The sequence below is a fragment of the Salmo trutta genome, chromosome 1 (assembly GCF_901001165.1).
Source record: "Salmo trutta chromosome 1, fSalTru1.1, whole genome shotgun sequence".
NCBI lineage: Eukaryota > Metazoa > Chordata > Actinopteri > Salmoniformes > Salmonidae > Salmo > Salmo trutta.
Genome location: NC_042957.1, coordinates 27,509,995 through 27,525,900, shown reverse-complemented (window position 1 = coordinate 27,525,900; position 15,906 = coordinate 27,509,995). Strand labels below are relative to the sequence as shown.

Sequence of the window (15,906 nt, the reverse complement as noted above, 5' to 3'; positions counted from 1 at the left end):
CAGCTAATATTCTATGTGGAATATAGCTGAAACATCTAAGGCATGAGTTGTATTAAAAAACAATTGAGTAACACAGGAAATTAAAGACTGTTTGAGTCACTAAATCCTAAGATACTTTATTGGAGGGAGAAAACTGCATGTTCTTAATTAATCAGCAAAACCACTCCTTTTTCCGTTCAGGGTTTTGGACTGAGTAGAACTCTGATTGACTCTCCCGGCAGCTACATCCGAGCATTCTACCAGACACAAACGGGAGTTCAAAATAGGTTCAAATATGTGAAGAATAGCAGAACTTGTGAATATGTGATGTCGATACACTTTGGTGAAGTAGAATGGTAGCATTTATTGAACATCTATTCAAGCCAGTCAAATGTTTATAAGAATGACACAGGTTTACAAAAATACCCACTGGGCACAGACGTCAATTCAACGTCTATACAACGTTGATTCAACTAGTGTGTGCCCAGTACGTAGCGTCTGTCTCTTATCATTACACCTTTTTTTTAACATGTTCTATTTACTGTTAAAATACACATATCATCACACAACTCTGATTATGTGCAGAGATTCATATGAATAGTCGCAATGTAAACAAGAACACACAACAAACATGATGTATATTATATACACTTTAAAATCTGAAAACACTCTGAAAGTAACATAGCAAAATATTGGCATAAAACCCCAAATATGTCTTGTAAAAAGATATTTATTCAAAAACCATACATTTTAAGTATTTCAGGAAATGTTCAATTGCTGACTAAAACACAATACATCCAGAGTTGCGCTACCCAAGCAGATTCCTTTGGTTATTCAGCAATTTCATTCATCCCTTACCATTATGACTATGACCTGTTTAATCATCTCAGCTTCAGTCAGTATTCAGAGAACCTGCTCCGAAACATAAAAGATGCAAAAGCAAACACATGAAAACAGACTGTAGTTTCTATACTTTATAAAACCAGTAAAGTGCCATCAAACAGAACTTCACGTGTCAATGTTTCACAAATGTGTGTACAAAATAATCATTATTTAAGTGTACCCTCATGAAACTGCATGGCTATGTAAACCCTTTATGAAGCCCCCAAGAGGGTTTTGTGGTTCCTTCAAGCATACATTAAAACTTACAATGCATTTTTTTAACTCATACTTTTGCAGTCTTTATGTTATCTTCAATTTTGCAGTCTCCTCTTCACCCCTTCATACCTGAACATGCATTTAGGGCTATGTGTACTGTACAGTATATGCTCAAGAGCATGGGTTGTCCATTGAGTGTCCAATGAAAACAATGGACTAACATGAAGCGGAAAGTTTGAGAATGAGCTTTCCCATGCTCCATCCATCCATTCCATCCTCTTCAATTACACTCCACCCCTTTGTCAGGCTGCCAGTACATCACTACAGTACATCTAATCCTGCCCTTGTAGTGATCAGACCTTATTGGCCCCTCAAGACACTGTGGCTGGGTAAGCTGGTAGGCCTGGTGGGCCAGGGGCTCCGTGTGGACCAACAGGCCCAGGCTTTCCTCTTGGACCGGGTAGCCCATGCACCCCTGGGAGCCCTGCTTGGCCCTGTATTCCCATTGGCCCTTTGGGGCCTGGCAGTCCATCCTTACCAACAGTACCTATATCTCCCTTCTCTCCTCTTTCTCCACGGGGGCCAGGCTGGCCCACAGAACCATTCGCCCCTTTGATCCCCACTCCGCCTCTGGCTCCTATTGGTCCTGGCTCCCCCTGAGCTCCCTCTGGCCCGATGAAGCCCTTCTCTCCCAGAGGGCCACGGTTCCCTGCTGGGCCTTTGTCTCCTTTGTTTCCTGTCAGGCCAACTGGACCTTTGGCCCCTCCTTCCCCTCTGTTGCCCTTCGGACCTGGTGGGCCAGGTGCACCTGTGAGGAGAAGAGTAGTGTGAGTGAGTACAGGTGATAGCAGCAATATTAGCAAGTATAAACAGTAATAGAAGTGCATTTGGGGAAGAGAAGAGTCAAGTGAGCACTAATGAAACCAGCCAACAGCAACATCGCTAAATGCAGATCTCGTAAACAAAAGTGCCTTTGGCGAAAACATCAAGAACATCTCTGCTGTACCTTTCAGAATGGTGAAGTTCTGGATGACATGGGTGTGGTGAGTGTCTACTAGCTTCATCTCCTCCATGACCATGAACAGATTCCTGACGTCCACGTCTAGACGGACGCTCAGCAGCATGTACTGCTGCCTCAGAGTGTCAGCCAGGTGCATCAGCAGTAGCACCGTTGTGTTCAGGTTGTGCAGGTCCTCCGTGTGGCCACCAAGCCGCGTCTGGCACGAAGTGCTCTCGATGTTGATGTACTTGTACATGCTCTGCACGTGGCTCACTGTGGCATTGATGCTGGACGAGATGGTGTCGATCTCCATCTCGATGGAGTTCATGCGGGCGTCCATGGTGATGAACCTCTCGCCCGTCCGGTTCTCGTAGTACTTGGAGTGGTAGTGGAGGTCGTGCATGTTCTCCTCATGCTCGTCCATGAAGGAGGTGACGTTGTCTAGCTGCATCTGCAGGTTCATCACCTGCAGGGTAAGGTCGTGCACTATCTCCGAGCTCATGCTGATCCTCTGGTGCGTGGCCGAGATGCTGCTCTGGATGCTCCTCACCATCTGAGTGGTGGTGCTGGAGTTAGACTTCAGACCGCTCAACACCCGGCTGTAGTTCTGCCAGTCAGCGGTCATCTTCTGCAGGACCAGCGTCTCCTCGTCGGTCTTCCTCTGCAGGGTGTCCATCCACAAGGAGCTGAGGGCCACCGAGGTGTTGACCTGATTCACCGTGGCCTTGAGGTCATACTGATCCTGAGACAGAGTCTTCATGCTCTCGTCCGTCTCGGTGATGACCACCTTCCATCCGTCAACCTGGTGTACGTAACGCTCCAGGGACTGGTTGATGAGCCTGATGGACAGGGAGTAGTTCTGCATGTCTCGGGTCATCCTGCTGCTGGCTGACTTCAGGGTCTGCTGGGTCTGGGAGGCCTGGTCCAGGACCTGCTCCTGACCCAGGATCATCTTCTGGAGGTCCTCAAACTCCCCCTTCAGCCTACTGATCTCCTCGCTGAAGTGGGCCACATTGAAGCAGTCCGAGCAGTTGCTGACAGTGCTAAGATCTGTGAAAGAATAGACCACAATATTATGGTGATCTGTTTATGTATCATTTAATCATGATCAGAGTTCCCATTTGTAAATTCTAGTCGACTGACGGATGCAGTGCTTTCATAAATGGGCCAATGGAGGCAGTTGTCGTAGACTCTGCAAATTATGTCTCTTCAGGGAGTTGACACCCCAGAAGAGGCATGCCATGAAGCTTGAAGAGTGGATCCTCACTGGCCCAGACTTCATACTCAGTCACCCATGCAGTTACACTCAATGGGTGACCTATTTTAAACAGAGGGGTCCTCTTTCGACAAAATACATTTTGGAAATCTGCAGAAATGTCCAGTATGCTCTACTAGTCATTGTTTACTTCTTGACTTCTCTGTCAGCAACCACATTGGGAGGCTCTGCTTGCATAGCACATTTTGTCACGTGATTAATCATACTCTCTCACCTTGTATACTTTCCTGGACCTTGGTAATCTTCTTATGATAAAAGGATTCCTTTTCTGATAAGTTGTCGACCTTCCTAAATACTGATGAGACAAAGATAATTATGTAAATTAGACTTTCAGAATAACGGGAATGGAGGTTCGTCTATAGACATTGAAACAGACATGATGCATGTGTTGAGAAACTAGGACGCAAATGAAGTTATAGAGTAACAACAACAGTTCTTTGACAATACACACCAGTGAACAGAATTAAGATGCCGCCTTGAATCTTCTTGTACGATAAAAACAAGACAGTTTCTTTCTATTACAAAGTACTGCACAAATAATGCTATTGGTTTGTACAGCTGGTTACTTCCCAGTTGATTATGTTCCCCAGTAGAAGAACAACAGTGCTTAAAGCACACTTTTAAGGACTTATACTTGCATATCATTTCCTAATCGTTGATTCTGCGGATTAATAACTGGCTCACCATAGTATGTTTGCACTCGCTAACGATGTCATTTACATACCACCAGTTATGCTGCATTGGGTCTCAGGGATGTTGATTCTACATAGCCTCTCAACATTCATTTACATTATCATGGTGTACTGGTGGACATTAACTTCTGATATTGTTCTAATCATGTCAGCTAGCTACACAGAGGTTGGTTAGGTTCTAATGTGATGTTTTTCCCCCACCAGAATGCCTGTTATTATAACACTAATTATTGGGGACTCTGAACAATGTAAAACAGGTGTGCTGCATGATATGGACATTTCTATATTTATGACTTCATGTTTTAGTTCTCGCTCGATGTTTGGGGAGTTTTAGCCAAACAACATTTCAGACATTTCACGATATAAGGTTTACAGTGCTTTGCTCTTGTTTCGCCTCATTATTGCTGTGCTCTGCGTTGACATAAACTCAAGCAGACCCCGCCAATGAAATGCAGTGCCACTGCAGTGTTGGAATCCCAACCCTCTGTATCAGCGCTCTTGGAATTACACAATGGCCCTCCGGGAGCTCTGAGCTGCTGTGAAAATGAGATTTATCTTTTTGAATCGCAATAATATTTTTGCCTAAATGCAAGTAACATCTGTAAGCACTGAAAAAGTTGTCAGTCAGGTAAGACCTGGCAAATCGGTTTGAAGTCGTATGTTCAATCGATCCTTGTCGGAAATTAAAGGGCCCTTATTTTTTACAACAGAAACCCTGTAGGCTTGAACCAGATCTCCCTCTCATCTGTTATTGTACAGTGTGGAGCACATTGTTAAGTCAAGCATGACAGAAGAGAGGAGGTCCTGATTGGGGAAGAATGCCTGCTGATGTGAAGCTTGAGGTCTGTGCACACACGATACCTGCAGAAACACCAAGTCCCAGACTTTAATCTACTCATACAATAATCTGGATTTAATTAGGCTTTATGAGTTTAGTTATTATATATCATCAAACCCAACCAAAGTGGTGGTGTAAAAGTGGGCCTAACAGCTCAAAATCCCCTGAGACACCAACAGAGAGTGGGGTCACAGCCAGGGTCAGCCATTATCAACAGCAACGCTGGAGAAATTATGATTAAGTGCCTTTGCTCAAGAGCACATTGAAAGTTTTTACACCTCGTCGGCTCGGGGATTCAAACTAGTGACTTTTCAGTTACTGGCTCAACACTCTAACCGCTAGGCTACCTGCTGCCTGCCGCCAGATTTGGTATAATATCATTGTTACTCACCAAGTGATGCCAGCACTGCCACTGCTATGATGAGGAAGGCAAAGAAACTGTACAGCACTTTAACGGCCAGCTGCAGAGAACGTGTCTGCTGGCATTTCACACAGCCACCTCTGGTTCTCCCTGCAATCAGAAGCATGGGGCTTTAGTCGCTTTACCATAACATCAGGTGGTTAGAGAACAGATAGGAGGGGAAATAACTGTCTTAACCCTGACACTGTGTGGACTGTGCATGACTAACTACCAGACTAGTGGCTGGTTTTGGTCAGCAGAGGCTGTGTGGAGTGAGCATGGTGGTCAGACGGGGGAAAGAGAAGGATTAAGGAGGGATATCTGAAACAGATGTACAATGCACGCACACAAACAAAACAATGATGGCAGATGTATGCAGACACACGCAGGCCCTCACACACACAAACACTGTACACACGTAGCCCAAATGTGTACACAATACGCCCTTGATGGATATTCTGAGGCTATTTTTCAAAGGGTTATTGTATTGTTGGGTTCTTCGTCTGAGAGATTCATGACCGACATATCAAAACAATATCAAAACGAAGGACACTTCATAGAACCTGCTTGTCTATTCACATAACAAGCAAAATGAACAAAAGTGGACAGCAAGAAAGAAAGCCTGTGGGTTGTAGATTTGGAACCATGTTTCTCACCTCTAAAGGAAGTCATCTCTTCCTCCTCCCCACTAAGATCCTCCTCTGAAAGGCGGCAAAGAAAAATGTGTCACTGTTATGGAAACATCTGATAGCACACAGAAGTTCAGCTCATGCCAGCATTCATTGACTTTTTACTTAAACTCAGCTTCCCATTAGGCACCTTAACCCTGTCCTTAATCTGACTACTCCCACCATGCAAGCGTGCAATAGTAGGCCTACTAGATTTGACAAAGCCAGGACAGGCAACAAACAGATTTGTCACACCATTCTGTCCAAGAACCAGAGGATAATTTAGAAAACCAACACGCTTGTTTGTCCTCACCTTTAAAGAGCTGGTTCTCGTATCCGCAATAGATTTCTGAAAAACAGATGGGGAGACTTGAAACGCGTGTTCACAGATGAAGGTCAATAGTATTAAACTTGAAGGAACAACTCACACATTTTATTAAAGTGGTCATAAATCACAAAGTACTAGGTGAAATGCAATAAGGCCCTTCAGCCGCCTTCAGCCACAGAAACACAATTACGCAAATTGGAAACGGGATTGTTTTCCTAGTGTTTAATCTGTGTCTCTGACCAATATATCATTCACTTCTCTAAGTATGGTGGGCTGGAATGAAAATGTATGTGCTGTCAGATAAAGGGCCCCATTGCAGCCTAATATGAAACACTATAGTAAGGCTGATTGTGTGTGATGCTAGCTGGGCTGGCTGTGGTGTCAGCCCCCTGGTTCCAGCTCAATGCGGTCGAGGGGCCAGGGGGACATGGTACACTGATGCTAAAGAGAAGCAGCTTCAAGCCAAGACCTGAATTTGGATTCAACTTGGGTTTAAATGGCTTATTGCTGGGCACAAATGAAAGGGAAAGGGGGATACCTAGTCAGTTGTACAACTGAATGCATTCAACTGAAATGTGTCTTCTGCATTTAAACCAACCCCTCTGAAACAGAGAGGTACGTGGACTGCCTTAAATCGACATCCACGTCTTCGGCGCCCGGGGAACAGTGGGTTAACTGCCTTGCTCAGGGGCAGAATGACAGATTTTTACCTTGTCAGCTTGGGGATTCGATCCAGCAACCTTTTGTTTACTGGCCCAACGCTCGAACCACTAAATGAACTAGCAATGCTTACCTAATAGAGCTATAACTTAAAATCTATGTGATTTAATCAAACCAAATCAACTATATTTTTCCGAATATGCCGAATACAACAGGTGTAGACATTACCGTGAAAAGCTTACTTTACTGTACCATTGTGATGCAATAGAGATGTACACAGGCCTTTCAACTGATTAATGGCATATGCAATTTTAGGCTACAAACCTCAGTATTTCTTGTGAGGTAATCCTTCAGAATCTCATCTGAGTTATGTCAACAACTCTCTTACTAAGGTACAACATCCACAAAAGTAAAGAACAGTCTCTGTTGAGTTTTTTCCTTCACCGTCTTTTCCCCTTTATATTACATTCTGGCAGCCCTGGTGTTTTCACCTCTGCTGGGCTGTGCTGTGCTTTTTGTGCACGGGGAGAAGAACTCTGAGGTGAGGGTGTTTATGTGAAGTCAGCCTGTTGGAGCAGCTGAAGTCAGACTGTTGAAGGCCAAGGCTCTGACTGAAATGCTGAGATGTGCGGACCAGTGGAAGAGAGAGAGAGAGGGAAGGGGTCTGGAATGGGCCCAGCTGCCTGCTGCAGATCTTAGACTTTACATTATCCAGTCAGCCATACCGGTGGCTGTAAGCTAAACCCGGGCCTGCCCTCCACTGCTCTCCCGGCTCTGCCAACGGAGGAAAGAAGTGGTCTGCCCTGCCTTCCCTGTATAAAACATGCCTCTTACGTCAACCAGGAACTTCATCAGCACCTCACATCAATCAGGGGCACTTCACCAGCATAATCACTAGACATGTTTTTAAGATAGAATCAGGCACTCAGGTGAGGCCTCTATTGGTCAGTGGTCTTTAGAATGTAAGATATTTAAATGTGGTGGGTGTTTGAAGTAGAACCAGTGTTCCAGGTGCATTTGGAGGAAACAGAAGAAAAAAACTTCTGCAAATTCTAATGGATAAAACTAACATTTATATTTCATCAAACACTTCATGAATGGAGTGTCCACTCCAAAAATCTTTAAATATTTAGATAACTTTGTAATCCAATAACGTATATGCAAGCAGGGGAGTGAAATGTCTATATCGTATATCCAGCAGGTACTGTATGTCCAGCAGATTTCCTTGATTAGAGGGTGTGTCATTCTTGCATTGCTAAAGAGTCTAATGTGCCTGGTAAAAACATAAATGTTATTGCACTGAAAACAGAATAACCCCTACCTATCATTAGTTTTTATAATAGATTATTTGGAATGTGAATTTGATTATATGTTTTCTATTTTAACAGTGTATAAGGCAGCAACCATGTAGACCTCTGTCCACTATAGAACTTGCCAAAAAACCCTCTCAGGTACTGTCATAATGTGTTAAAACTTTTTTGAACTTTGTTGTTCATCCAAATACTTCTGTCATGACTCAGCTAAAGCTATGGAGATGATTGCATTTCAACAGTTGACAAACATGTACGTGGTGAGAAAAGATTGATACAGTGATGGTACTGTATGGAGAGGATTCAAGATGAAAAACATTGACAATGTTTCAGTTCTAGGGCATGAAAGAAGAGCTTTGACTCTCCGAAGCAATACAGTTCATTTGTCTCTTGGCCAGATGTCTTACAGTACGCAGCCACATATGAAAACACACCTTGAGCTCTGTTAAAACATCTCAGCAAGAACATTAGAGGTAGCAATTGCGTTACATAGTACTCTTTGGTGCTACTCTAAACATAGTTGATTATTTGTAACCACATCCATATGAATACCTACGTAGGTATGAGGGTAAGTTTGACAAGTTGGCTAATAATCTAGCTATCGCACATTAGGCTAAATAGAATAATTATTTAATTCTGTAACCTATTACATAAGAAAGGGCCATCATTGGGCTGGAAGAAAGGTCCATACAGAACTGCTGATAGGGCAAGGACAATGTTGACTGCCAATAGTGGCCAAATGACGACACCCTAGGGAGAGAAACTGTAGTCAGTAAAAAAGGTTCCTTTCTGTTTCCACAAAAGGACAGCCACCTAGTAAGCGGACCCATTTCTAATGATGGCATTGCTATGTAATGCCCTGGGCATGAAGCCTTCCCTTAGGAGACTAATCTAGGAGACAACTCTAGGAGACTACTCTAGGAGACTACACTGGGAGACTACTCTCACCTAACACCTACATCAACAACCCAGTGTTTCTATTCACATTGCATTTGTTTCAAGTATCACACATGCATGTACAACACACAGTGAACAAAGAGAATGTTAGTGGTCTCTCATTGGCAACATGAAGTCTAAGTCCTCCCACCCTCATTGTTATTGTGAACTTTGGGCCACACTGAGCAAGAACATGACACCAGTAAACTCCCTTCACGTCCACAAACCTCATGATTTGTCAATGCTTGTGGTTACCTTATTGTGTTCCTTTTTGATTTACACTTGGCAGAGGATTTTCAAATGTTAAACTTAATCTCTCTCTATCAACCTAGAAAAGCTGAAGAATATGTAAACCACTGTTTGGATTTCACACACATTCAAATGTGGAGCAGGGAATATCCAGTTATGTTTGACTATTGAACTATAGTATAAGCTTTGGGTCAAGAGGTTATGTTTTCTTGTCTTATAACAGAAGCAACTGGCAATCCATTCTCCAAACAAACAAATACCAAGACTGACAACCAACTATACTGTACTGTTTGAAATGTCCACCTGATTGGTGTTGACTTAAAGCTTTTAACATGGATACCTGAATCTCCAATTTGAAAACAGAGACACAAGATTTCTCTAACACCAAAGGGCCCCAACTGCAACTGATAAAGACTAGTGTCTCCCCAAGCCCCTGTTGACAACCAACTGTTTTAGATGCACTTAAAAGGGAATGTGTAGTTGCTTTCAAAGCAGTGAAATGCCTGGAATGTGTTGATCCAAATGGTCTTGCTCCAAAGGATCTCAAGCAGCCCTTCTTGGTGGAGTGAGAGAGTCTAGACTTGAAATCAAATGTTACCCTAAACATGCCCTCGTTTTCTCCAGGAAAACGCTTTGCACATCTCGTGATAGAAATAGCCTGGCATGTCTGGCAATACTAGCAAGGGTCTTGTTCTGTAATCTCACAAACTTCTCTCTTGCAATCCTAGTAGTTTTGTATAATTAGAACCTTTCAATTTCATCTGATAATTGTCACGTGCCAAAGATTTATGATTGAATGCCTGTCGAAGGAATGCATTTGTCTTTCCAAAGAGAGCTGTGCTGAACAGTTATTCAAGTTCTTGTAAGCCAGTCTGTGTCTCCAGTCAGAGTTCTCTCTACTGTACTGTATGTGCCAATCACACACCTGCTGCTTCCCCTACTGAGGTGCCTCTTTCCTGTTTCACATTAGGAATGTGTTAGTCTACATGTTTAGTAGCCCGGCTTCAATGGAGCACGCTCCAAACAAGAGATGAGGAGACCTCCTGCCTGTGTGTTCCCCTCTAAATACCACAACACTTTATAACACCTTCCAAAGCTAAAGCCAGATGTCGCTACTCAATTCCTCCTCCAAGAGGACTCCTCAGATTTCGAAAGCCTCTTCAGAGTCTCTGAAGACTTTTACATCATGCAACGTTGACAAAAGTTAGTCTTTAAATGTTATCCTTTCAATAGGGCTCATATAAGATCCTTAAAGTAAGCCAAAAAGCAAATGTGTGGCTTCTGAAAACAGCATGCTTTTGAAATACGGATCTTTCAAAGCAAAAGGGGTGGATGTCCCACATCCAAGATCAACAAACCAACGTTTTCTCTGGACGCTGTGAGGTACTGGTCTTAAAAGTGAGCTGTCTGCACATTTGTGTGCCACCGGTGCACTTTCACGCCTCCTACATAATATATTATATTCCTGCACAGTAAGCAGTAGAATTTGAATACAGCATCAACAGAGAGTCATCAACAGTCGTCTAACCTTTCATGGTGATTCTTCAAGGCAGCTCTGGTGACGATGTGAAGAACTTGTCTGGACAAAAGCCTCTGACTGTCCCAGTCCTCTTCTCTGCAGTACAGTCTCCTACAGCAGAAGTGACAGAAAAACAGTGTCTAATTTACAATGTATACACTCATCCATAGGCAACAGGTCCCTCTTGTAAATGGTTCAGGGTGTCCAGAGCACTGAGCAGGAGACAGGACTTACTTGTTAATTTACGACTGCTGTATATCCAGCCAGACTTTTCTCCAAACAACTACAGTAGGAATTCTTCAGGCAGTCCATGGGCTCTCTCTCGCTCACCAGCAACTTCTCACTTGAACTGCAGCTCACATACATAAAACAGTCTAGGTCTCTTAGTGTGTGAAGAACAAATTCCTGGCTACATGCTACAGTTAGTCTGCGAAAGGCTGCTGCTCCTCTCCCTCAGAGCCAGAGGAAACTTATACCTTGGACAGTAACCATGTGCAGCTTGGGGAAACATGACTGGGCGAGCGGGAGAGAGGGAGAGAGAGAGAGAGCGAGAGAGAGAGAGAGAGAGAGAGAGAGAGAGATGGGAGGGGGACTAAGAGATGGAAAGAAGAGGGAGGGACGGAGGGTGCATATGTTGTAGAATGTCCGGTCTGCGGCTCGGGCTAATTACTAACAAATGTTTGAAAATGGATCAAATGGGCACCTTTACTATCTATGGACTTCCTCCACTTTTCAAAAGGAAATACTTTCCTCCATGTATATCAGGGCAAATTCAATAGGCATACCTAAAGTCATTTCAGAAAACTTGTAGTTAGATGGTTATAGACCACTTTAAAAGACAAACATCAGCTTAATTAACTTATAACACAATTCATCACAATCAATTTGCAACGCGGTCTCAGGGCAATTTGGATTATTCTGTTCGTAAATCTGTGACAATTTTAGTATGATATACTACGTTATGTTAGGTTACATTATGAATGGAATATCGGTCCTACAATATCATGTGAATTATAGGACGCATAGTATCATATGTCTTACCCGGTCATACAATAGCCTATGAACATCACTTATCATACATCTTGGAGGACGTATGGTATTATACATCTTTCTCTGAGACCAGGTTGCTTGTTGCACCATAATAACAAAGGAGAATTACGAGGAGAATTTATGTTGGCGCTTAGGGGAACTAACAAAAAAGGTTAGGATAATTTAAGTAAAAGGTTAGGAGAACTAAAATGACAAAGGTTAGGTGAATTTACATAGCAGGATAGGTGAATTGAGTTATGTGTAGAATATGGGTTAGGGGAAGGGTTAGCTAAAATGCTATAGTTGTCCCCAACGTGACTTGAACACGCAACCTTTGGATTGCTAGAGTGTTGCGGATTATGCCCACATGTAGTTTCCTAATATATAAGAAAAATTAACAGTTGTACAGAAAGACTCATGTGAAGGCCAAATTACAGAGGAGGAACTTATTGATGCAATTAAAGCCTTTTAACCTAAAAGGGCTGAATGACATACCAGTGGAGGTATACCAAACCTTTATTGATATACTCAGAGGACAGTTATTAGCATGTTTTAACCACTCCTATGAAAATGGTAGATTATCAGATACTCAACAAGAAGGTCTGATTTCATTATTATTGAAACAGGATCCAAGTGGAAAATGTAAAGATCCAGTCCATTTAAAATAATTGGAGGCCCCTTCTACTTTAGAGTTGTGATACAAATATTCTAGCAAAATGCATGGTTTTTTACATGGATGATACATTGGAGATAATATAAGTACTGGAAACAATAAGACACTATCAACAATTTGGGACACCAGGCCTGGTATTCATAGCTGACTTTGAAAATACTTTTGATAAGGTACGACTGGAATTTATATATAAATGCCTGGAATATTTCACTTTTGGAGAATCTCTTATAAAATAGTTTAAAGTTATGTATAGTAACCCTAGGCGTAAAATAGTAAATAATGGCTACTTCTCAGAAAGTATTAAACTGTCAAGAGGAGTAAAACAAGGTTGTCCACTATCGGCATTTCTATTTATTATGGCCATCAAAATGTTAGCTATTAAAATCAAATCCAACAGTATTATCAAGGGGTTAGAAATCCAGGGCATAAAAACAAAGGTGTCATTGTATGTTGATGATTCATGTTTTCATTTAAATCCACAATTGGGATCCCGCCACAGCCTTATAGAGAATCTAGATACGTTGTCTAACCTCTCTGGATTACAACCAATTAAGTGTACTATATTACATGTTGGATCACTAAAAATACAACTTTTACATTACCGTGTAGTTTACCAATAAAATGGTCTGACGGTGATGTGGACATACTTGGTATACATATCCCAAAAGAAAGAAATGAACTCTCTGCAATACATTTTAATAGTCTGGAAAGCAAAAATAGATAAGATCTTGATACCATGGAAAGGAAAATACCTGTCTACTTGTGGAAAAATACCCTGTTTAACTATTTAGTCATATCCCAGTTTACCTATTTGCTTATGGTCTTGCCTACACTTAGCGACCTGTTTTTTAAATTATATGAGCAAAAATTATTCCGTTTTATTTGGAAGCGAGACAACATTTTACGGGCCTATTTATATAACGAATATGAATTAGAAGGGCAGAAATGATTAAATATTAAAGAATTAGACCTCTCACTAAAAAAGTCAGTCATACAAAAATTATTCTTAAATCCAATCTGGTTCTCTGGCAGATTAGTAATGTCTCCCCCCATGTTTAAGAATGGCCTTTTCCACTTTATTCAGATTACAACCTCTCACTAGCGGTTATTTTATGATGAAATCATCTCCAAAATATCGCTATTTTTTTATAAAGCCATAAAAAGTTGGTTGCAATTTCAGTTTAATCCACCAGAAAAGACAGAACAAATAATACAACAAATATTGCGGTTAAACTCAATTACACTAATTGATAAAAAACGGTTATTTTACAACAACAAAAATGTAAAACAGTATGTTTGTAAATGATATCATAAATAGGACTGGGGGAATTATGTCACACATGCAGCTAACAAAAGCATGTGCTCTACCCAAAATGACAACCAACTAATTGCAGCATTACCGCAAAAATAGAAGAGTTAAGTGGAAGGGGGAAAAAGTAAGGAACTTGTCTGTCAGCCCTGCATTAAAGACCAAAATTGGTAAAAGAAAATTGTGATAACTAAAAAAGTGGACCAGTTTAATTGAAGGACCAAAAAAATGGCAGCTGTGCCATATAGATTGCAAAATAGTTGGGAAGATATTTTCGATGTACCAACTCCATGGCACATGGTTTATGAACTGTTATGCAAGAATTTTGTATAATCATTTAAATTGAAAAATTCAAAGTTTTGAATCCGGCATCATTTTGCATAACAGTTCATAAACCATGTGTCATGGAGTTGGTACATCGAAAATCTCTTCCCAACTATTTTGCAATCTATATGGCACAGCTGCCATTTTTTTGGTCCTTCAATTAAACTGGTACACTTTTTTATTTATCAGAATTTTCTTTTACCAATTTTGGTCTTTAATGCAGGGCTGACAGACAAGTGCCTTACTTTTTCCCCCTTCCACTTACCTCTTCTACTATATATATGGGGATACAACCATCCCAGCTCTGCAGATTTTGCTGCGAAGAGACAGAATCATTAGATCATTTGTTTTGGTACTGTTCATATGTAGCTTGTTTTTGGTCGGAGGTCCAGGAATGGCAGAAGAATTGCAACGTTTACCTGGAGCTAACTCTGCATATAGCACTACTGGGTGATTTGAAAAGTCATAGACAATCAATCAATAATATAATAACACTTTTAGCAAAAATGTTTCTCTTTAATTCCTAATCTGTAGAAACTATGAGAATAGAAAGGTTCAGAATGTTTGTGAAATATGACAGCACAGTTGAAAAATATATGGCAAATAGAATGGCAAATATGGATGGTGTTAAATAAGAGATAGATGGGAGGGGTTGAGGGTAGCGGAAGGATAGGAGTAAAAACAAATTAAAGATGAGTATATATATATATATATATATATATATATATACACACATGTACAGTGCATACTGAAAGTATTCAGACCCCTTTACTTTTTCCACATTGTGTTATGTTATAGCCTTATTCTAAAATGTATTACATTTTCCTCATCGATCTTCACACATTACCCCATAATGACAAAGCAAAAACAGATTTTTTAAATAATTTTGACATTTACATAAGTATTCAGACCCTTTACTCAGTACTTTGTTGAAGAACCTTTGGCAGCAATTACAGCCTAGAGTCTTCTTGGGTATGATGCTACAAGCTTGGCAAACCTGTATTAGTGGAGTTTATCCCATTCTTCTCTGCATATCCTCTCATGCTCTGTCAGGTTGGATGGGGAGGATCGTTCCACAGGTATTTTCAGGTCTCTCCGGAGATGTTTGTTCGGGTTCAAGTCCGGGTTCTGGCAGGCCACTCAAGGACATTCAGAGACATGTCCCGAAGTCACTCCTGCATTGTCTTGGCTGTGTGTTTAGGGTTGTTGTCCTGTTGGAAGTTAACCTTCGACCCATTCTGAGGTCCTCAGCACTCTGGAGCAAGATTTCTTTAAGGATATCTCTGTACTTTGCTCTGTTTATCTTTGCCTCGTTTCTGACTAGTCTTCAAGTTCCTGCCGCTTAAAAACGTCCCCACAGCATGATGCTGCCACCACCATGATTCACCGCAGGGGTGGTGCAAGGTTTCTTCCAGACGTGACTCTTGGCATAACTCTTGGTTTATTCAGACCAGAGAATCTTGTTTCTCATGGTCTGTGAGTCCTTTAGCTTACCATAAAGGCCTGATTGGTGGAGTGCTGCATAGATGGTTGTCCTTCTGGAAGGTACTCTCATCTCCATAGAGGAACTCTGTCAGAGTGACCATCGGGTTCTTGGTCAACTCCCTGACCAAGACTC

General features: G+C 41.6%; 1 protein-coding gene across 1 annotated transcript; it reads right to left on the bottom strand.

Moving 5' to 3' along the window:
• Positions 1-323: 323 nt before the first annotated feature.
• On the bottom strand, positions 324-11,466 carry LOC115192785 (scavenger receptor class A member 3). The gene is made up of 8 exons (XM_029751644.1): positions 11,188-11,466; positions 10,963-11,064; positions 6,265-6,300; positions 5,940-5,984; positions 5,275-5,394; positions 3,568-3,648; positions 2,084-3,127; positions 324-1,885 (listed from the first exon to the last, which is right to left on the bottom strand). Exons 2-8 carry the CDS (start codon positions 10,967-10,969, stop codon positions 1,449-1,451), a joined length of 1,770 nt encoding a protein of 589 aa, XP_029607504.1. The 5' UTR covers positions 10,970-11,064; positions 11,188-11,466; the 3' UTR covers positions 324-1,448.
• Positions 11,467-15,906: the final 4,440 nt, after the last annotated feature.

Excerpts from the sequence above, each read along its gene's own strand:
- LOC115192785 (XM_029751644.1), bottom strand. Across the intron at positions 5,395-5,939 it reads AGAGATGACTTCCTTTAGAG|GGAGAACCAGAGGTGGCTGT; the intron begins GTGAGAAACATG and ends TTCTGATTGCAG. Across the intron at positions 1,886-2,083 it reads GAACTTCACCATTCTGAAAG|GTGCACCTGGCCCACCAGGT; the intron begins GTACAGCAGAGA and ends TTCTCCTCACAG.